The sequence below is a fragment of the Nuphar pumila genome, chromosome 12 (assembly GCF_984573655.1).
Source record: "Nuphar pumila chromosome 12, dmNupPumi1.hap1.1, whole genome shotgun sequence".
Lineage (NCBI taxonomy): Eukaryota > Viridiplantae > Streptophyta > Magnoliopsida > Nymphaeales > Nymphaeaceae > Nuphar > Nuphar pumila.
The window spans coordinates 18,662,708-18,685,983 of NC_143260.1; the positions used below are offsets into that span (position 1 = coordinate 18,662,708).

A 23,276-nucleotide genomic window follows, 5' to 3' on the forward strand; every position below is an offset into this window, starting at 1 on the left:
TAAAGTCACAGTTTTGTGCACTTCTGTTTTTAATTTAATTTCAAAAAGATCACATGCAAGATTTTAAGTCTGAATGCTTTCGATATCTCGTAAAATAAAACAAGTGTTTTACGTTCGCGTATTCGGAATATCCGACATACACTTGTGCCGCTTATCCTACAAACAAAATAAAACTATCGTGCTCGCATGCATCAAAGATTTGTCTATTTTGATCGGACAACCTCGTGTTGGAATGTTTTTCGAAATACTATTCCAACCTGGTTCGAACTTTAAATAAGTTGAGACTGTCATCACTCAGGTATTCGCAACCGAGTCTTCTCTTCGAACCAATAAACTACAAGACTTCGACTAAATAGACTTTGATCGTACTTACGTCAAGTCATTCTGTTTCGCATCCAGAGATACCCGGATATGCCCCCAACCTGAGGTTTGGGAAATTATGATTTTTTAGAGTTTTCAATTAGTCTTCTTTCTTGGAAACCAGTTATTCTCTCATCGCAGTAGTATTATCAAACATGCATGACATGGTTGTACGTCGATGAATGAATTGAGGTTTATGACAAACCTCGTTGTGTGATAATGCAGCATATTACAAGAAAATCACGTACAAATACATGATCACCTTCATAGGTATGATGCTCGATTCAGTTTAAAAGACCAAAACATGGTAAATAAGTTGCTGGATAAACGAAAATTCGACACATCCATTTGTCTTTTAGTTCTATCAAAAGAGATGATAGGAAATACAAACTTCAATGGACAATATTGTTAATAACTATGTTCCTCAAGTAAAATGAATTGGTGTTCTCGGTTATCGGAGTCAGGGGACAGGAATACTAATTATTATCCTAGGTGGTAGATTTCACAAACTTTTGCAGAAGTTAAGATGCATCTCTCATTTATTTGTCTCTGAAAAATTCTCTCTTGGTCTCTGAAATTGTCTCCCTTGGATCGGGCACAGCTAGTCATTCAAGTTATCAATTTACATAAAATAATAAACCTCCTAATGGTTTCAGTTGTTTCTACGATTTTATCTTGTGAGTACCCCACATGTAGATAATTATCGAAATAAAGTTATAATATTCATAGTATTTTGTCGAACTAGAAACGATACACCACGTATATCAACCCGCAGTCTGTCCAATTGAGTACAACCAAATGTTTTGAAGTACGATAAATATTGTTATGTCTTATTCTCTTGTCTACTATTGTTGCATCTACCAGGTTTTCATGAGTCTAACCTATTTTATAGGATATAAGTGACAAGTAGGCTGATGGAGGCGATGGTGCTATGACACGATGATATAAAAAAATTATTCTCTCGATCATTCGCTCTTAAGCATATTTTGTTATTTTGTATAAGAACTTTTGTATAACATTGTTTTTATATAAAAAACTTGTTTTTAATCTTTATGATTTTTAATAGATGTATAAAAATGCGGACCCAAATCCAAGATATTTGAAAACCCAATTCGTTTGTTGAAAATTTTACCTGTCCGACTTGTTCTTTTCAAGCTACTATTTTCGCGAAACTGTCGTTTTAACTCTGAAAATGATTGACTATTAAAATTTTTAATTTTTCTTAAAAGAATTACAAGTAAAAATTTCGGTGCGTTACAATTCTGGTGGCGGGTCAAGCCACTTTGGGAGATCAATCTGATAGTTCCAGGGCGAAGCAATCTCAGCCACAGCTAGATGCAAGCCTGTCCACCCTGTTTACCTCTCAAATTCTTATTTCTTAAACACAAGGGTTCCTATCTAGGGTAGGCAGGGTGCAACTGATTTGGACCATCTTGTTGATCTGGAACATACAAGGAAACAAGGCGATGAGAGAAGCGAGCAGGCAAACAAGCCAATGAAGACGTAGAAGTTTTGTGTATTAGACCATGCCAATTTCCCTTTATTGTACCGACGAATAATTTGGCAATAGATATTAGCCAGCTCCTAGTAGCCCGTTATTTTCTGTGAGCCCTCGTTCCAGATTTTCACATTACTTACCGGTTCCCTTTTACCATTTATGTTCAGCGAATTGGCAGTCCCTACCAGTGGTCATTCAATTCCACATTTTAACCTCATATGAAAAAATATAACAGACAAAACGACAATATATATTTCTCAAACATCACCCTCGGCTTTTGAATTTGAGGTCCTCAATACCAGTAAGGAGACAAATACACACGCAGTTCTAACAAAACCAGATTGCCATTTCAGGAACTCAAAAAACTATACATCGTTTATTGGTGGGCACATGAAACATCACATAAAACCTTGAACTTTAACAATAAAAAAAAATATGGGGGCAAAAAACAAGTTTATTCAAAGAACTTCTATCAAAGACGACAAAAAGCACTAGACCAAAATTTTGGCTGGCCACAATGCATCCGTAACCATCTGTATGTTGCACCCGCTGACCACAATATCCACGTTCACCATGTAGATCACATTAGAGATTCCAGATCTACAGGCAGTATTGAGTCCTGAAATATGAACTTTATTCACGTCACTCCAATCTCCGACTAATCCATTCTTGTTTCATTATGTCATAACCGTCTGTATGTTGTCTTCCTGAGCTGCCACTTCCTGGGGCTCAACAGGTGTTTCTTTCATCAGATACTTATCAACCTGAGCAGCTGCTTGCCGGCCCTCAGCGATCGCCCAGACAACAAGAGATTGGCCACGCCGACAATCTCCAGCAGCGAATACTCCATCCACATTTGTTGCAAACTGGCCATACTCAGCCTTGAAATTAGACCTATTGTCTCGCTCCACCCCAATCCGGTCTGCAACCCTCTGTAAGGCCAAACACAAAGAATATGAGAGAGAGAGAGAGAGAGGATACGGAAAACTTTGCTACAGCACCTAAGGATTTGAAAACACACAGACCAAGCAAGACTTTTTGCTCGGTCCTAATGCAACAAAGAGGAGAACTTAAGGGTTTGGAAAGTGACAGATGATCAGACTGTTGTATCCAAGTAGCATGGCATTGGTCTGAAGCAGCATCATGTCAAAAGAGTGGGTTGATCAGCAGAGAGAGCTCTCCTTTCTACTCTCTTGAGACCATGCTTCCTACATATGGGACCGGTAATGGAAATTCACCAGCAACTTGGGATTTCCACCATAACACATACATTGTGCAAATCATGGACACTTTTGGCCATGTATTTTGAAAGAAAATTTACCGATTCAGGACCAAGAAAGCCCATGGCTAAGAAGACCAAATCTGCCTCAATTATCCATTCAGAGCCCTCGATTTCCTTAAAGCCGAACCTCCCACTAGCATCTTTCTCCCATCGAACACGTACTACTTCAACCCCTTTTACAGCTCCATTTTCATCACTCACAAAACGCTTTGTTGCAACCTCATATGTACGTGGATCTTTCCCAAACTTTGTTGCAGCTTCTTGGTGACCATAATCTATACGGAATATTTTAGGCCACTGCACATGCACACAAAAAAATCAACAATCGCATGCATTTACATGTATGGACAGACCAAAATCAGGTAGATTTGTATATGGGGTGTGTGCTTGTGAGGGTCAGGGGGTGGATGAGGTGGCACTAGGGAGTAACATTCCCAAGAACCACCAGTGAAAAAAACAGAGACACCCATGCAGTAGATTATAACCATGACCAAGGAGATGAACCACCACATTAGAACTGGCAAAAATTATGTGGAATCATTTCCAGGATCTCTATTATGATAGAGATGCTGCAAAGCAACTTTTACGCTCCAATTTAACCATATGACGCAGTTTTACAATTTCAGAGACAAGGATTTGAAATATGCTCAGACTTGACCAACCTAAAATCAACAATCAGTCAAACTTTCTGTAAAAGTGGCATGGGAGACATGTTCCATAAGCAGATTTTTCCAAGGTGGAGTACCTGTGGCCATGGGTTGCCTGGTGCCCGAGTTTTAGGCGGCTCAGAAAGAAGCTCTAGATTTATGATCTCAGTGCAGCCATGCCGAATTGATGTGCCAATGCAGTCAGTTCCAGTATCACCACCTCCAATAACAACCACCTTCTTACCTTTAGCAGATATGTATTGCCCGTCCTCTAGATTGCTGTCCAGGAGGCTCTTGGTGTTTGCATGAAGAAACTCCATTGCAAAATGGATTCCTTTAAGTTCCCTACCAGGAACAGAGAGGTCCCTGCGATGCAAAAATGGGCCTCAATTAAACAAATATACAATAACCAAGAATAGCAGAAATCAGCATCAACAACCATAAATTGTTTCAACTATTAACTTAGAACGTGAAATGAAGGGCTAGGAATCAACTAGGGAGACGAGCCATTAGTAAGTTTGGTACCCAAGTGAATCTGTTTGCACCAAGTTGGTCAAAAACTCAAAAGATTATTTTCATTTATTATGCATGTATTAATGAATTCCCTTTAGTAAATATGATACAAGACTAATTCGAGTCCACCAGACTACCATAAGGCAAGTCACAGGTTGGGCTTCAGTCATTAAAAACAGTCACAAATCCCATTCTCTGGATATTCTCAGCAGAGGAAATCTTGGGATATTTTTAAAACATGAGTTTTTCTAGGAAAAAATTCAGGAAAATCTCAGCAAATAGAAAATAAAAACAAAAATATATTATTGAGAGAGAGAGAGCTTTGGGCTTGGGCAAAAACATAAAGTGCAGGCATGCCACAGGTGGAAAAAGTTAAATATATTGATTTGTGTAATTCATTTTTTTTGGTTTTCAAGGGACTTGGAATAGTCTTATATCGAAGAGAATGACGGAGGGAGGGCTTCCCCACGGTTATAAAAAGTGGTCAGGGCTTCCTTCTCACCATGCAGCCTAACACGGCTTTTTCCAGGCAGGCAGTAATTATTTCTGCCTGCCTGGCAGCATTTACTGCCATCTATAGGTGGCACTTATGCAACATCCAATGCTTTTTATTGAATGCTGCTTTTTTCAAAGATTTCGCAAAAAAACTAGCAAGATTTTTATTTTTAGCGAGATTTTGAATATCTTGAATAAAATGTTAAAGGTTTGGTTGATGTTTATATCGCATTTTTTTGCAAGATATTCAATATCTCGGTGATATTTGTGACTGATTAAAAGAATACACCAATAAATGACCATTAACGTCACTGAGAACATGATGGGCATCCTCAGTCAGAGTAGCATTCAAGAAAGCCACTATAAAAATGAGCTTCAAAGTATGCTCAGACAAAAGCTTCAGATGTTACCTTGGTTTTGTGGCCCCACATGCCAAGATCACTGCATCACTTTCAGCACGAAGCCTCTCCAGAGAGTATGTTGGGTCTGTCCCAACATTTGCATTGACCACAAACTCAACACCCTCCTGTGCCATCAGATCAACTCGCCTTTGCACAATGTTGTCCTTATCTGCTTTCATGTTTGGAACACCATACATCATTAGACCACCAATCCGATCAGCACGCTCATACACAGTCACGGAGTGACCCATCTTGTTAAGTTGGTCAGCAGCAGCCAGGCCTGCAGGCCCACTACCCACAATGGAAACCTTCTTCCTGCATCAAAGAACAAACCTGGTCAAAATCATGAGTCCTGAACCAATAGGTGACTAAAGATAAAATGTTCAGAGTAAATGCACTCTGAGAAGGTTAGGAAAGGCAGTTCTCACCTCTGTACCCAATTCAAAAAGTTTCAAAAGGTGGATCACTTGTGAATTCATTGTAGACAACTTCAATTTAGCTCATTATCTATCAGGAAGTTTTTCAAATGAAATTCTACAAAATTACAAAAGAAAACAAATCCAATACCATTCCCAGGAACTGGTACTATCAAATAATAGCCTGTGATCTATGCCATGTAAACACGGATGTGGTATGGGACATGATGCGGACACGAGTTTTGTAATACTAGGACATGAGGATACGGCCATACTATGTGTGTGTGTGTGTGTGTGTGTGTGTGGGGGGGGGGGGTAGAAGTGGGGGTATATATGATTATGTCCATTCAAATCCCTTAATCTAAAGTAATGATGCATGAGTATCATCTGAAGTGCAAATTCTTGAGCAACAATTCTAAATCATAAATCTAAGCTGGTAAGTGAAATATAATATAATCGATGACAAGTTTGAATAAATAATACAATGTAAACAAACTCACAGAAAGAAATTGATAAAATTAATGACACAGACTTGACTATGTTCAACATAAGTTTGATCGTGTCAATGAAGTGTCATGGTGTGTCCAAGTGTGCCAACACAGGATATGCATGCTAGGTGAAGTGTATGTGTAACATAGCATATGATTGTTTCAATGAGGTATGCTGACCATCTAATGTTATCAACAAGCTTATAACTGCATTAGAAGTCGGCAATTTTTCCAGCTCAAGATGGGAATATATGGTACAATAGCATAAAAAATTTTGAGGTACGTTTTATCCTCAAAAAACCAGAAAAGGCTCATCTTGTGAACATTTTTGTGAAAGGCCAAACTCACGCACCATTATTGCACATCACCCTACCTCTCAAAGTCCCTACTGATGTTCACCTTTTACTAGGCCTTTCAATCCGTATGAATTATGACATCAACCTTTTTTACACCATAATAATTTGAAAACCCACCAAGAGCAAATTAATACATAAGTGCATCCATCTCGGTAAAATCCCATCCAATGCAAAAAACTTAGACAACTAAAAGGAAAAAAGGAAGTGGAGAAGAGAAGAGCATACCCTGTTCTTGTAAGTGGTGGCCGGGGTACCATCCAACCTTTTTCAAAAGCCTTGTCTATGATAGAGCACTCAATAGTCTTAATGGAAACTGGGTTCTCAATGATCCCAAGGACACAGGAACCTTCACACGGTGCAGGGCATACTCGACCAGTGAACTCTGGGAAGTTATTTGTCTCCAAAAGCCTATCCAATGCTTCTCTCCATCGGTTCTGGTAGACTAGTTCATTGAACTCAGGAATTTTATTTCCAAGAGGGCATCCGCTGGTTTCCTATAGATTCAAAATGTAAAAAGTGAATCTCTCTCTCTCTCAGATGCACATGAGCAAAAACATACATGATAGAGAGTGTGTGCCAAAGAAGAAAACCTAAGTTCAGCTAAAACCAAAGGCACCTACTTAGACACTTTTTATAGAAAATAATAATCTGCACAGATAATTAGCCATCTTCATTATTAAATAAAAAACTAACAGCCTATTTTACTCAAGAGGCAAATGATACCTTAAGAAGAAATACCATTGGCATCTACGTCAGAACATGACCAGAAATTTCAATAAGAATGTGATAAAACTGGTTAAAAGTTCTGTTAGACCCATCCAGAGAAAAGGTCCTCCTCCAATGGCTTTTTCTCATGAAAGATGTTTACTTTTCAAATATGAAAAGAAAGCATACTAGAAAGTTGCATAAAAAAATACGAAAACAGAAGCACCTTAACAAAGACATGCATTATGAAGTGATCTAGCTTGAGAGGCTGGTGTATAGACCCAAATTCATCTGATTCCATGCAAAAACACACATATAGCGAAGCAGATGTAGGGTCCACAATCACCAAACTGACATAATTCAATCAAGTAATTAGGAACAGATCAAAGTTGATGATTTTAGAAATACCAGTTGAAGCTGAAACAGAACCATAGACCAACACAACCAGGAAAAAGAGGACACAGCTTCATAAAAAATTGATAACCACGAAAACTCAAAACTTCACAGTGATCAATCTCCCCACATTTCATTTCAAGCATGCAACTCAGACACATACCTGATGACAAAAGGGAGTTCCGCAATCCATACAACGAGCAGATTGTGTATGTAGTAAGTCAGCAGGTCTAGAATCTTCTGTAACCTCTTTCCAGTCCTCCATCCGAGCTGCAGGATCACGATACGAAATGGTCTCACGCTCATATTTCTTAAAGCCACCATTCTTTACCGCATTTTCATCACGAGTGGCCCTAAAAACCTTTGGTACTTTCTGCAGAGTCATGACATAGGCATTACTCCTAATAAATCTATCATCTTCATCATTTAACAATGTTTCTAGTCAAGGATAAAAAACACAACTTGCCAGATTCGAAGAAAAAAAGTGAGATATTACCTTCTATAGATTTATTTTAGGAGATTATTAACTTTTCAAAACAAATGAAAACAACCATTAAAATTAATAAAAGAAAACAACAAAAATCCGCAGAAGATATGTGTATATGCACAGGGATGTATGCATGTATACATGAACCAGTACGTATTTGACACATGAAGCAACCACACTCTGTATCACCAGATACGGTGGCATGCATTGCCTGCGAAGATGAAAAGAAAACAATAATGATCACAGCTACAGATTTTGCAAGGCAAAAAAAAGACCTTTTTCGGTGTTCCATTTGTTGAAGACGAAGAAGCCATATTTTTTAGTTCTTCAAAGGCATCCTTCTTCATCAGTTCTGCTTCCTCCTCCTTCGCTTCTTTGGCAGCTTTCTCAGCTTCCAAATTCTTCAGTATACGTTTGTAATCCCTTGGGAATACTTTAACAAACTTAGGAAGAAGCTCATCAAAATCAGCAAGAACTTGCTTGGCTAGCTGACTGTTAGTGTGGCGCTGATGCTGCTGAATCATCATTTGCAAGGTTGTAATGTCATCCTCCTCTTCAACCATTTCAAGATCAACTAACTCAAAATTGCAACGTGATGGGAATTTGTTATCTATGTCAAGAACATAGGCTATTCCACCACTCATACCAGCTGCAAAGTTCCGACCAGTTTTACCAAGTACAACAACAACTCCTCCAGTCATGTACTCGCACCCATGATCACCAACACCCTCCACCACAGCCCTTGCTCCTGAATTACGCACACAAAACCTCTCTGCAGCCATTCCATTAAAATATGCTTCACCTTTTATTGCTCCATATAAAGCAACATTGCCAATAACAATGTTTTCTTTTGGATCAAATCGACTATTTCTAGGAGGATAGACTACAATTTTGCCACCAGATAATCCTTTTCCGACATAGTCATTGCTGTCACCTTCAAGCTCAAGGGTGATACCTGGGCAAAGGAATGCTCCAAGACTCTGGCCAGCACTGCCTGTAAGCTTTACATGGATGGTGTCAGAAGGCAGGCCCTGCAAATGATAACGCTTAGTAACTTCATGGCTTAACATTGTGCCAACAGCCCTATTTACATTCCGAATAGGCTTTTCAAAGTATACTGGGACACCTTTTTCTATAGCTACTTTGGATAAAGAAATGAGTTCATTATCCAAAGCCATTCCCAACCCATGATCTTGTTTTTCTATACAATATTGTGCAGCTCCTGGCCGAATATCTGAAGCTGGACGAAGTAGGAGTGACAGATCAATGTTTTCCAATTTCTCATTGTTCTTCACCACCTCTTTATCAATTTCCAGCATGTCTGAACGTCCAACCATCTCGTTGATTGTTCTGAAACCCAACTGAGACATGATCTCCCGCACCTCTTCAGCCAGCATGAAGAAGAAATTTATAACATGCTCTGGTTCTCCAGCAAACTTCTCACGAAGAACAGGGTCCTGGGTCGCAATGCCCACTGGGCAGGTATTCTTGTGACACTTCCGCATCATAATGCAGCCAAGAGTTATTAGAGGAGCTGTGCTGAAGCCAAACTCTTCAGCACCAAGGAGGCAAGCAATGGCAACATCTCTCCCAGTTTTAAGTTGCCCATCCGTTTGAAGAACAGTTCGACCACGCAAGTCATTAGCAACGAGAGTTTGGTGTGTCTCGGCCAACCCAAGTTCCCAAGGTAAACCTGCATTCTTTATGCCAGTCCACCGAGAAGCTCCAGTCCCTCCATCATGGCCAGAGATAAGGACATGGTCTGCATGGCCTTTTACCACTCCACTAGCAACAACTCCAACACCAGCTTCAGAGACCAACTTGACACTAATGCGAGCACTTGGATTGGAGTTCTGCAGGAAAAGACCCAAGGGAAAATAAGAAACTGATATGACAATCTATAACATGTTCACCATAACATTAATAAGAAAAGTGATTCACCATAGTGTACATTGGGTTATATATGCCAATATTAGTGACCATCAATTTAAGAAAATGGCACACTGCAAACATTAAATAGTTAACAATTTTGTGAAGAGGTGACATGCTTGTATGTTTCGTAAAAAACTTGTATGTAGTGATGAAAATAACAACTTTATCTATCATTTCTTTACAATGTAATTGTCCCAAGGACTGCCAATTCTGTATCAGTAAAAAAAGGACAAACCATGTGAGAAGCAATGGCAGTAATATATGTGTTTCCGCTTGGGATGCTCCCAACTAGAGAGCTAGGAGCAATATCCTTGGAGGGAATTACCCCAACCCTCACATGATGATCTGTAGTTCAAATAGATAGTTACAAACAGGTGCGTATGGGAAATTGGAAGAGTACCTTGAGATCATGAATCAATTGTGCGAGGTCTTCGATTGAGTAAATATCATGGTGGGGGGGAGGACTGATCAACCCCACACCAGCGGTAGAGTTACGTGTGACTGCAATGTCACCAATAACCTTGTGACCTGGAAGCTCACCACCTTCACCAGGTTTAGCTCCCTGTAATTGTATAACAAGAAAGCCAACAGCAATAAGGAAAATTTCAATCACAAATAAAAAAGGAAATTAAAGCATATATATCATCTCACCAATAGGTATGTATCAGTTAAAGACGCAAAGACACACTGAGGTGCTTTGCAGGGTCAGCAAGATCTGTCCATGAACATAAATTTATAAACAAGTGGCATGGTTCATGGGAGCCCCATTCCAATAGGAAGTCAATGGATAAATAGGCAAGAACTAAACAACAGAATAACTAAAATAAGGACTGAAAGTTAAAGTTAACAGTCAAAAAACTACCTGAGCCATCTTTATCTGGAGTTCATCCGCATTAGTGAGATAATAGCTAGAGACGCCAAATCTCCCACTTGCAACTTGCTTAATGGCACTCCTTTTCGGATTCATTGACCCACCTGGAAGCGGCTCCATACGAGATGGGTTCTCGCCTCCCTCACCTAAAGCAGATACAGATACGAGGATAAAAACTCAGTGAGTAGGAGTAGGAGCAGGTTATGTAATGTCATATAAAAATAAAAAATGACCCAAATCTCATATTGTCAACAAAAGAGAAGACAAAATAAAAAATGGCCCAAATCTCATAAGAGGTGTGCCTTACAAACATATTTGAACTATTTCTGAGAACTGGTCGCAAATTTAAAATAAAATAGCCAAAAGCAACACTAGCAAAATATTTCATTCACTTAATCAGAATTAAGAAAGTCTACCATGATGGCTAACCACAAGACATGTTTTCTACCACTCATCAATGATGATCATCAGTTTCAGTTTTCCTAATTCGATTTTAAGCACGATGATGTCTCAAGTGAAATTTCCATTAAGGAATAATATGGAAAGAACTCAATCAGAATGTGAGTATCTAAAAGCACACATTAATGAAAGCAAGACATAAGATATACCTGTATTTGACTTCCCTCCAATTCTGTTCATTGCAATTGCCAAGGTGGTATGGGCTTCCAAAGATATTGACCCATAACTCATGGCACCCGTACAAAAACGCTTCACAATCTCGCTTACAGGTTCAATTTCATCAAGAGGAATATTGCTTCCGACTTCTTTAAACTTGAACATACCACGCAAATTGCAGGACTTGTTAAGATTCCCCACAAGTTTTGAATACTCTTTATAAGCAGCCACACTGTTACTTCTAGCTGCCTCTTGTAGCTTGGCAATGGCAAGAGGATCATTAAGATGAATTTCTCCACCTTTTCTCCAATGATAATCTCCAGGATTCGGTAGAGCAACGGCTTCTGCACTACCTGGAGGTAAAACTCTACTTGGAAACGCCAATTCATGTAAGCAAAGTGTGTCTCGAGCAAGCATTTCAAATGTAGCACCTTCTATTCTACTTGGTGTACCAGCAAAACATTTTTGGACCACTTCACTAGCAAGACCCAGTGCTTCAAAGATCTGAGCACCCTTGTAAGAGGCCAATGTAGATATTCCCATTTTTGCAAGAACTTTCATTATCCCATAGTTAATTGCATAGAAGAATTTATCAACAAGCTCATCCTTAGAATGGAACTCGCCATTTTCTTTAGGAGGAATCTTACCATCAACCTGCAGTCTCCAAATGGCCTCCAATGCCAAATAGGGGCATATTGCATCTGCACCAAATCCTACAAGAGTGGAGAAATGATGAACCTCACGTGGCTCAGCAGACTCCACTATCAATCCAATCCGTGTTCGTTCCAGGTTTGAAACTAAATGATGATGAACAGCACCAACAGCCAGAAGAGAGCTGACAGCGACCCGCTCTGGTGAAAATGCTGCATGTCGATGTGGTAAAAGGGGGAGATCCAAAGTTAGCAACCCTTCATCTGATCTATGAAGAAACACATTTCAGTAACTAAAGAAATACAAAAACATGTAAAGAGAAGTTCAAAGCAACAAGTGCGTAAAATCTAGTAAAAAACACCGTGCTTTTACATTTTTTTTTATTTTGTTGTAAATCTAACCATCCAGATGTGATCTACATGGTTTGCTTTGTGGAAAATATGTTTTTGATCATGCAATTGTGCAATGTGAACAGGTTTTCTAAGGAGTCGTTTGTTTCATTCCCACCAATAAGAAAAGACTCCATGGGAAGGCCATCCCATGTGTGAAACAATGCATACATAAATCCATTCACAGGGGGGGTGGGGGGGGTGTACGGATTTATGCAGTAAATGCATAGTCAATGTGAAAAGAAATCCATGATGACTGTTGGCCCCACATGAAAATGGAGTTAGCATGTTTGTTTCACCTGCATATGAAAATGGAAGGTTTCATGCGTAAAACCCCCATTTTCATCTGTAAATTGGGTGAAACAAACGACCCCTAAGTTTTTAAAAATCAATGGCTCAGAAAAGTATGTTTTTACAACAAAATGACACAATCCAAGATGCAGCCCCTAACAAATAAACAATGTTGTGTGCAACTGGTCAAATAGACTGGATAAAGCTTGCATCTATGATTTCTACCTCTGTCGGATAACACTAATAATGTGTAACCTTCATGTATTGCATCACGAGCTTCAGCACAAATCCTGTTCAGTGTCTCCTCCAAACCTCTGCGACCATGTTCTTTTGAGAAAGTAATGTCCAAGACTTTACTCTTCCATCCCTTGTAATCCATCTTCTTAATAGACTCCATCTGATCAATGGATAGGAGTGAGCCTTCAAGGGAGAGACGATGGCACTGTTCTTCACTGGTTTCAGTCAGATCACCTTCTGGACCGATCATGCATCGCATGGAAGTGACTATCTTTTCACGAATTGGGTCAATAGGCGGGTTTGTGACCTGAGCAAACATTTGCTTGAAGTATTCAAATGCAAGTTTCGGCCTGTTTGACATTACTGCCAATGGGGTATCATTGCCCATGGAACCAAGGGCCTCTGTGCTATCTTTTGCCATTGGCAGCATCAGCATCTCCAGGGCTTCTACAGTATAACTGGACAGCAGAAAAGAATACAGTTTCTCTAAATTTTTGTAGGAATAAACATCATTATGTGAATGAAAGAAATCCAAACAGTGACTAACTGAAACAAAGATAGATATCTCTACCCAAATGCCTTCAGAGGAGCCAACAAGCCATGAATTCCCATGTTTTCCATGCTATTATCATCTTCATGCACCTAAGGGAAACAGATGCCTTGTATTAAAAACTTCAACAAGAGATATAAAGTGCTACCAAAATTTGAGAAGGATTAGAGTTTACAGGCAGTGCCCCAGATATGGCTGGTGGAGCCCTCTCAGTTTCTAGAACAGATTCAATGATATCCTTCAGCTCTATCTTCTGTCGTCTTAGCCATTCAGCATATGGCCTGGCCAAGGAATATTGCTTTTTCAAAGCATCATCATCCACCACCACATGATTTTCAAAATCTACCAACAACATCATTCCAGGATTAAGCCTCCCTTTCTTGCACACATCCTCTGGTGGTATATCCACAACCCCAACTTCACTGGCCATGATAACACGCCCACTATGTGTGATATAAAAGCGGCCAGGCCGCAAACCATTACGGTCTAGTGTTGCTCCAAGGTATCGCCCATCAGTAACTGCATTTTCCAATGTTTAGACATTATTAATTAATTCCATAGAAATGATACCACTTACATAAGGCTCGCAAAAAAGAGAGTAAAAGGAATAACCTTTTGGGATAATCAGTTAATAAGACTACTAGTTAGTCATGTTAAGCACCACTTAAAAGGAAGTTCTTCATAGGATTTAGTGACAAAAGTTAAAAAGGACCAATTTGTCACCTCATAGTTGAAGAAATTAATTTGATAAAATCAAGGGTGACAAAAAGTTGGGACCAAAAAAGTCCCCGAAAAATATCAATAAAGAAAATGTTCAAGTACCAAAATGCTTCAAAATATATCAAAAAATGAATAAGAACGAAACACTACAAAACTATCAAACAATAATTTATTTCATGTTCATGAAAAAAGGAACAAATAGAGCTTGTATTGTACTCTGTTCCAAAATAATGCATGAAATCGCAAATGAAGAATTTACATGATATGAGAGCAGGTCCATCCCAGGGTTCCATCAAAGCAGAGAAGTACTCATATAAAGCCTTTCTCTCAGGATCCATGTTTTTATCATTTTGCCATGCTTCTGGTATCATCATCATGATAGCTTCAGGAAGAGCTCTTCCAGCGCGCACAAGAAGCTCAAGGACACCATCAAATGCCCCTAAAAGCATTTTATATGAATGTTGTTAGATATAAAGGAACATGTTCAAAACAAAAAAAACATCCACAGAAAGGCTTACCAGAGTCAGAAGAACTGGCATCAACAATAGGTAGAAGTTTTGTCATCTCATCCCTCGAAAGATTCAATTCCTTGCACTTCAATAAACCTTCACGTGCTCTCATCCTGAACAGAAGAGGAAACTCGATTAAAGCAAATCCCATAAAGGGGAAAAAAACTACAGGGAGAGAGAGAAAGAGGTTAATCTCAGATAAATAGCAGTAGTATAATAGTTTACTCAAGAAGATAAAGATTAAATTATTAATCTCAGAAAAATTTACCAATTAATATTTCCACGAAGTGTGTTGATTTCCCCATTGTGCCCTAGAACACGCATGGGTTGAGCTCGATCCCAGCTAGGAAATGTGTTCGTTGAAAACCGAGAATGGATCTGGAATGAAGTCAGAGAACTCCAAAATCATTAGTGTGTCAGACATTGTTATCAACTTCCTTGTCAATCGAGAAGCCTGTTTCAATAAATGAATTTTGTACAGGCACCTAAAAAGCACTGTAGTTTTGTTAAGTTGCAGTCCCAACACAAGTACCCTAAGCTACCTTGCCAATATAGAGTTTAATATTTCCTTCCATCTCCACATTGGAGGTCACATTCACAAAGCTCAATCCAACTCTTTGGCAGAGCAATGAAAGAACTCTTCCAGTTTATCACCAAGGCAGGCTGCCATCAAATTCTGCAACATTCTTTACTTCAATATCAAGGTTTCACTAACTTACCCAAGGCATCTAGCAATGAGATTCAAAAGGACGGAAGGTACTAAAACCAATATAATAAATCATTCAAACTTTGATGCCTCAGAATATGTTGCATAACCTTAAGGATGAGTGCATACCCTCAAGCTCACCCTGACGCTGGCTTTAGAATAGAAATTAGTGGATAAAGGAGGCAAATAAAAAGGGTATACTTACCAAGGCCATGTAGCTTGTAAAGCGTTCATGACTAAGATCTGCATAATAATAGTCCTTCAACTGGACAGGCTTCAGCTGCCCTTTGTACACGATTGTCCTGCCAAATCAAGCAAAAATTAAGTTTTTCAACACGTCATACCAAGGCTAGCAAAGAATAGGTGGAATTCTACAACACAGAAGATTCTTAAGAAAATCAAATTTGAGGGTGCAAAATGTTGAAATTAGTGAACTCTGAACAAATAAATGCTTATTACTACTGAGTCTAAATGCACAAACTTCATTCTGCAAAGAATCCGTTCCTTTTCCCACCTTTTCAAACTGCTGGCAGTAAAGATTTTAACACATAAAAGGAAAAACCCACACTTTAAACTAGTAAAGCATAGTTTTCTCATAGGAAGCAAACAACATTCCTGGAACTCCAACCTAATGGGAGGAGATCATTTTAAGATTTTCAGAAAGACCAATTTTAAAGGTTACAGAGTTTAAATGTATTTAATGATAACAAAATGAAGAAATTGCTCGTTCTGAGCAAGAACACAATTAGCTGCATAATCTGTCAAAAGATTTTTTTTTCTTTTTTCTTCAGAGGCTTCTTAATTGACATGCATTTTATCAATGTGGCCTGTTCCTGCAGCATTTGCTTTAAAAGTTGCATCAATATTTTACTCTAGCATTAATGGTGATCATCAAAAGAAGAGGGAAATGGAATAATCATTACCTAGAGGACAGAGAACAAATGTAAAAGTCTCTGGCACCACCATGCTGCAGGTTCAGAGCAGCTCTAATTGCAACCATTGAGACTCTCCTCAATATATACATCTATGGAAGGCATAAATCAATTAAAATGTCAAACAAAAAGAAAGGGGGAATTATTAAATTAGTGTGGTCTTCATAAGCAGAGGAAATTGAAAACACACAAGGAAATCAGTGGAGAAAGGAAGAGACCTGTTGCTCAATATCACCCTTGGGTCTTGAACTTGCAGTGAGAAACACCTGCTCAATTACTGGTTCTGTTGCAATGGCAGACTCGCCTAGATGCGAATTGTCAGTCGGAACACGGCGCCAACCAAGAACAACATGTCCAAGGGATTCTGCAACCTACATAGAGGAATAAATATGTTTCTCATGGTATAGCTCGAAAGCAATAGTGTAAAAAAGGAACGTACAATGTCCTAAATGGCTCGAGATAGAGCTAAAAAAACAGGAACCAGGTACTAAATGCACAGAAAAAATTATGAAAATCCAAGCAGAATCAGGAAAATGATGCTCAGTAGCAGATGAGAATGAGTTAGCTTTTTAGACTTCACTATCACTGAAAACTGTTGGGGGAATCCACTTAAATGAAAGAAAATTGATTGTGACATCTATTGTTACCGCAGCTTCCATAGATGAAGTGCAAGACAAAACACAAATCTACACCAATGCACATGCACATAAAATGATCTTCTTACCGTGGTAAATATTATCTTGCTTTGTTCACGGCGATCATCAGAAGTTGGCAAAAAGAACATGCCAACAGCATATTCACCAGGTGGTGGCAGCTCAAAGCCCATAGTTTTTGCAACCTGTCAGAAGACAGCATACAAGAACCAGTTAGAAACTGAAAATCACTGGGCTGGCATATAAAGAGGAAATGTGCACATATAAAATTCGCTACCATAACCATGATCCCACATACCTCCCCGAAGAAATCATGAGGGAGCGCAACAAGAAGGCCAGCTCCATCTCCAGTATTTACTTCACAACCACAAGCCCCTCTGTGTGCCATTCGAACCAACATCTCTAGTGCATCCAATACCTGCGAAAATGATATGGATCAAGATGCACGTGAGAATTCAATAAACCAAAACCATAACCATATGTAGTAAAATAAAGCACCCATAAGAACAATGGAACTGGAAATGAGCACACAGCTAAGCCATATGTCAAATTTAACTAAAGGATGCAGGGACACATCCAAGATTAAAAAGGCCAGACAGCTAGAATTACATAAATTTCAACAAGATCTCTGGATTGAGAAAAAAAATGCAACCTCTTGACCTCTCATATCTCAAATTCAGGATGTAACAAATGAAATGGTAGTTAAAAGAGAAGGCTTGAGTGTGTGTGTTTATGTGGGAGAGAGAGAGAGAGAGAGAAGTGGTTCAATAACGTAAACTTCCTAAGAAGAAAAACCAGTTCCATGACGAAAGACTACACTTGCCAGATTACTTTTTGAGATACTAAAAATACAAATAGCTTACCCAATATATCGTCTCATAGCCTGAGAAACAAAAATTGCAACACATGAAATAACGATACCTCAAAACGCCAAATGTTGGATATGTTTATCTTTATCACGGTTTAAGATCTCAAAGCACCATCATTCAGGTTCAAAACCCCAATTCATAGAGGGACCAAAAAAACAATTAAAGAGAGAGAGAGAAACTAACCAAAACCTGAATTTTCAATGGTTGAACTTTCAGATTTCGACATATAACCACAAAATAGATGTAAAGTTCAATAAAAAAGCAAAGAAAGGTAGGCTATCGGACAACACATAATAGAACTCACAAATTGCTTGAAGAAAATTGCCTCTCGAACATTCAATTCAACTACAAGGGTAAAAACAAAGCAATCGGAGGACCAACTCCAGAAATCAGATTCAGAATGAAGGGAAGATCATTCTGTCTATATTCAAAAAGAATAAATCCGACCAACACTCAAATGTAGCAAACAAAAGAAACACATAAGAGTTGGTTAAGGGCAACAAGGAAATGGGATAAAGAAAGAAAAATCAAAGTACTCTAATGTTTAGAGTAGAAACAGAAAAAAAAATGCAGCATAGCTCCACAATCAACAGTTATGAAGAGGATGCTTAAACGTAAGAAGCACTTATTTGTTCAAGATCCTACTCGTCATAATTATAAGCACAAATAGATCTCTATGGGGAAGGAAAAGCAAAACAAAAAGCTCACCGTCTTGCGACTAGGCACGCCAGATAGCTCTGCAACGAACCCCACTCCGCAAGAATCCTTATCGAAAGCCGGATTGTAGAGACCAAGGGGCTCCGTCGGCACACTGGACATCCCCATCGCTCGGACAACCTTGAGCTCAGGCGCGCAACCGGGCCCCTCTGAGCGCCACACATGGTGCAGCCGTTCGGAACTCGGGCGAACCCTCGCCCCAAAGATACCATTCTCCCTCGGAACATGGCGGCAGGCGGCCTTGTTGCTGGGGTTCGGAGGGTTGAAACCTCTCTTACTTTGAACAGAAGGCAGCAGAACGGTGTCGTTCCTCAGATGTAGACCCAAACCGGGTACCGCTGCCATTGGCGATCTCTACAATTCAGACCTTTTACCTTCCCCTGTCATCAAAAGAGAAAAAAAAAGTTTCAGAGAAAGCTCGGATTTCACTTGAACTTTCTTATTAATCATATTTTCAATCAATTTTTAGTTATCCCAAAATAAAAATAAAAAACATTCATTTTTTCGAGTCGGAAATGCTCTCTCGGCGACGTGACGTTGTCGAGATTCCCTTACCCTTTTCTCAGAATTTGGACTTCATAACAAGAATTTTCCTCCTCTTCCTTTATATGGCTATACCCTAGACATGTAGAAAACAAAGAGTTATGATCCTTTTACGCTACCGATTCGCTTCAAACCGGAATAAAATACACAAAAAGAACAAAAAAAAGGCCTTTCTCATCGATTTTTTCGACGAGAAACTGTCAAAGAAAATACATCTGAAGTCTTAACGCACAAGTTACAAGAATCCTTCATACTTTCCACAAGAAAGAAGACCGCACGGCATACAAATCTGATGGTGAAATCCGTTCATTTTTCATCTAAAACCCTAAAAAGAACTCTAAAAAGCATACCTTTAGCTCTATTTCTACCCTCAGAGACCAGATCTCCTCAACGTACACGTTTTTTCCACGGTGTAGATCAATAAAAACCCTTGAAACAAACTCGTTTACTCTATATTCTACACCAAAACACGCATCCTGCTCTGGTTTCACCTCAAGAAAACCAGATCACGTCACGCCCTCCCGCTTGGTAGACTAAAAGAACCTTGAAATAAGCAAGAAAATGGAGAGCTTCGCTCACTCCGCTCACAGAGGATCTCAAGAAAAAACACTGAAAACGCAAAACAAAATGAGGAAAAGAAAAGCCTTTTCGCACTTTCTGATAAAAAATAAAAATAAACTAGAAAAAAAAAAGAAAGGATAACATTTCTTTAGACAACTTTTTCGCTACGCCACACCTCTTCCGAGACACACACACGAGGAAACTCTCCCGCTCCCCCGCTCCCGCCGAACCCTAATTCCGAAATCGTAAACTAATTAATCCAAACCCAACGACTCTTACCTCTTTTTCACCAAAAGAAACGCATAGAGATAAAATCACGTACCTCTTTGTATTTGTATTTGTATTTATTTAAGAATTTTCTCCGCCTTCTCTCTCTCTCTCTCTCTCTCTGTAAATACGGCTACAAATTCAGAGGAAGAAAGCACGAGAGATCGCCAACTTAAAATAACGAAAAAAAAAAACACGAGAATCTCTGCACACCGACTACCTCCCTCTCTCTCCTCACAGAAAGAGAGCAGAAAAAAATAACCAATAAATACCGGAGAAAAATAAAAGAAAATGATATCCTTTTCTCACTCTCTCTCTCTCTCTCTCTCTCGCCTTCTCTACCTCAATTACCAGAGAGGGGGTCGTCAGAGAGCTCTCTATTTATAGGCTTCTCAGTTCGACAGCTCAGCATGTGAAGATCATGGGCCCACGCCCTCTATCTACCCCAGCCCCATTATGCCTTCACTTACCACCAGGGTATGGCGGGCCCCACAGAAACCCTCTCTCCTGTCTGTCCTCGACGCCGCGACTATCGATCGGACGGACGAAGGAACGTGCACGTGGACATCGGAACGAGCGACACGCCAACTGACGGCCATGATGCTGGCAGTTGAAGGCCGTAGGGTGTGGGCCCCGCATGTTCATCCGGTTAGCGGTACCCCACTTCAGGTTCGGAACCGAACCTATGAGGCTCGGTTTGGTAAAAAAAAAAAAACGTCGAGGCTCTTGGGGGAAGAGAGAGAGAGAGGGAGGTTAGTCGGGTCTAACGTCAAGCGGACAGGCGTTATTTCGAAATTACCAAAACAGCCTTGATTTTGAGAACCGCCGATGGTTGACTTCGTATTGATTCGTCCACGAGTCGTAGTTGCACCGGGGTAGACGAATGCGGAACCGGATCCGGGTTTGAGGTGGTGGTACTGGATTAGGATCCGGATCTGAATTAACCTGGAACGTCAAAAGCGAGTCCGCATACAGCTAGCATAAAACCAAGACCAGACGAAAAATATTTGAAATTTTACGTTTCAAAAATGGCTTATCTTAATCGGAACCAAAGAGCTAATTGGATCTACTTGATTCTGCTGAACCCAAGTTCCATCGGATTCGGTTCGGGTCGTACCGGTTGAAAGGTTTTGGTGGGGGCGGGAGTTTGCGTGAACAACGACGCCTCTGCTCTTACTTCGCACGTTGGGGTTAGTTGTTCGTTGTCGTAGAGTAGAGCTAATTGGTATACCTTTAAGTTTTTATAAAATTATAATAATATCCTTTTTCTGTAATTGACGGCCGTGGGGTTTGACTACATGACTGTCGTGCTCATGCATCTAGAATGAGCCCACATCAAGACCATTGATCGTGTAAACCCCAAGGAAATATCAATGGTGGGACCCTTTTCTGAAACCTAGGAGCGGATATCCGATGGGCTTCAAGATACCACCTCAGAATAGCGTGCTTGGCCCCGAACCCGATTGACTTAACAATAATGTTGCTTGGCCCAGTAGTGGAGATGATGAATCGAGTTATGCTTGACCCCACACTAGCCAGATCTGATTTTGGAAAAGTGTGTCATGTTCGAGAATCTTAGGCACGGCGATGTTGTCAGTATCGGTATCGGCCCTGAATAGTTGGGCCACCGATTCAGCTGTATCGGGCTGATTCCCATATTCAACTGAATCGTTCTGTATCGTCCCCAAAATAATAAAAAATTATAACGTGACACGTGTTAAAATCATTAAAATAAATTTATTATAATATTTAAAAAGTATTTTTGGTATTTTTTTACAATTATTAAAATCGTTAGGCCACGCTTGGTGCATTTCTTTAGCAAAAGGATGTCCGCACCACGCGTGGCATTGGACCCAAACTTGACTAAATTTGGGCCTAGCCCAGCCCGTAATTGCTGTTGATTATACTAAGCATATATCTAAGATATAGAGTTCGCTATTTGGAATGTTGTATTTATTTATGTTATGTAATTAATTATATCATGTCCTTTAAGACAATTAAGAACATGATATCCATTACATTATTTAGTACAATTTTCTCCTCTCTTTTCTTTTTTTGTTTTAGTTTTTTTTAACTCCTGGGGCAAAACCATAAGCATAAAATCTGTCAAAGCTTCGTTTAGCCCACGTCCATACATCCAAATGACCAAAATTTGTAGGGGGAAGTTTTGAGATCAGCATAGACTCTAGTTTTAGGTCACTATAAAAATCAGACGCACTATATATATATATATACACTAACGAACTTTAACTTCAAGGGTGCATCATGTCTGACGACCTAACTTTTATATGTTTATTCTTTTATATAAAGAAATAACATGACATTTTTTTAGTATGTTTCTAAAAAAGATTATTGTTTACTAAGTTTTCTTTATTGGAGATTAATTATAGAAATCATTTATTTATCAAAAGGTGCAATGCATAATCGATGACATCAAACACTACGTTCTCAATAGTTATCGCTTAATTGAAAAATGGAAAACTAATTAGAAGAAAGGTGAAAAAAAAAGGTACTGAAATTTTATAATTGGGGTGACTTCCTCAACTAATGTATTGGCAACCAGCAAGCAATAACAAAGTTCAACGTTTTGATTTTCAAGTCCCAAAAACAGAAAACAACGGGTGATTAAAAAGAAAATGGTTTTAAAGTTTTAATCAGGAGAAAATTGTTTTTTGTTGAAAGGCCCAATTAAAATCCTTTGTTTCAACAAGTTATGGGTTTATTTTTGTTCTTTACTAGAAAATCTAAAATATTATTGATGAAAAAATCTGCTTTAAATTAAAACAGAGACAACGGCTTCACCCATCTGGCTAGGGGGCAGCTCATGGCATACAAGATGAAGCCTTGAAATTAAGGCCATCATGGATGTGAAACTTAGAATGTGCATCCCTTATTGAAAGGTTGAGCTAAGTGTTGTTTCTAGTGGACAAAATGGAACTTCGAACTTTAGGTGCCGTTTGATTGCGTGGACAGCAGTGTTCGCAGGTCACTGTTGACACAAACGGCAGAGGTATCAGACACTTGGAATGCAGCATCCCATCCCATGTGTTCAATGAGATACCTTTTATTTGTCCCGCGGTGTACGTTCTACCCCTCCCCTGAAGCAGTGGTGTTTGATAGATCTAAGATTCTAAATCCAAAAGCTTAAAAAAAATGTGAAACTCGTAGGACAAAAACTTGACTTGTCCTGTACACTTCTGCGCCTGGCCAGCAGTGTTCAAA

General features: G+C 39.3%; 1 protein-coding gene across 6 annotated transcripts; it reads right to left on the reverse strand.

Moving 5' to 3' along the window:
- Positions 1-2,183: 2,183 nt before the first annotated feature.
- Positions 2,184-20,409, reverse strand: LOC149820194 (glutamate synthase 1 [NADH], chloroplastic-like). 6 transcript variants are annotated; one of them, XM_089983663.1, is made up of 25 exons: positions 20,110-20,408; positions 19,577-20,018; positions 19,239-19,302; positions 18,675-19,063; positions 17,396-17,515; positions 17,169-17,282; positions 16,663-16,815; positions 16,436-16,536; positions 15,718-15,814; positions 15,075-15,184; positions 14,816-14,919; positions 14,557-14,736; positions 13,753-14,096; positions 13,599-13,669; positions 13,016-13,485; positions 11,453-12,322; positions 10,836-10,990; positions 10,374-10,535; positions 8,317-9,894; positions 7,718-7,927; positions 6,682-6,950; positions 5,206-5,511; positions 3,886-4,153; positions 3,180-3,437; positions 2,184-2,790 (listed from the first exon to the last, which is right to left on the reverse strand). In XM_089983663.1, exons 4-25 carry the CDS (start codon positions 19,026-19,028, stop codon positions 2,536-2,538), a joined length of 6,549 nt encoding a protein of 2,182 aa, XP_089839789.1. In that variant the 5' UTR covers positions 19,029-19,063; positions 19,239-19,302; positions 19,577-20,018; positions 20,110-20,408; the 3' UTR covers positions 2,184-2,535. The 6 variants fall into 6 exon arrangements, with proteins under 6 accessions (XP_089839789.1, XP_089839790.1, XP_089839788.1 ...); XM_089983664.1 differs by lacking the exon at positions 19,577-20,018 and having other exon boundaries at positions 18,675-19,057; XM_089983662.1 differs by lacking the exon at positions 19,577-20,018 and having other exon boundaries at positions 20,110-20,406.
- Between the last annotated feature and the right edge of the window lie 2,867 nt (positions 20,410-23,276).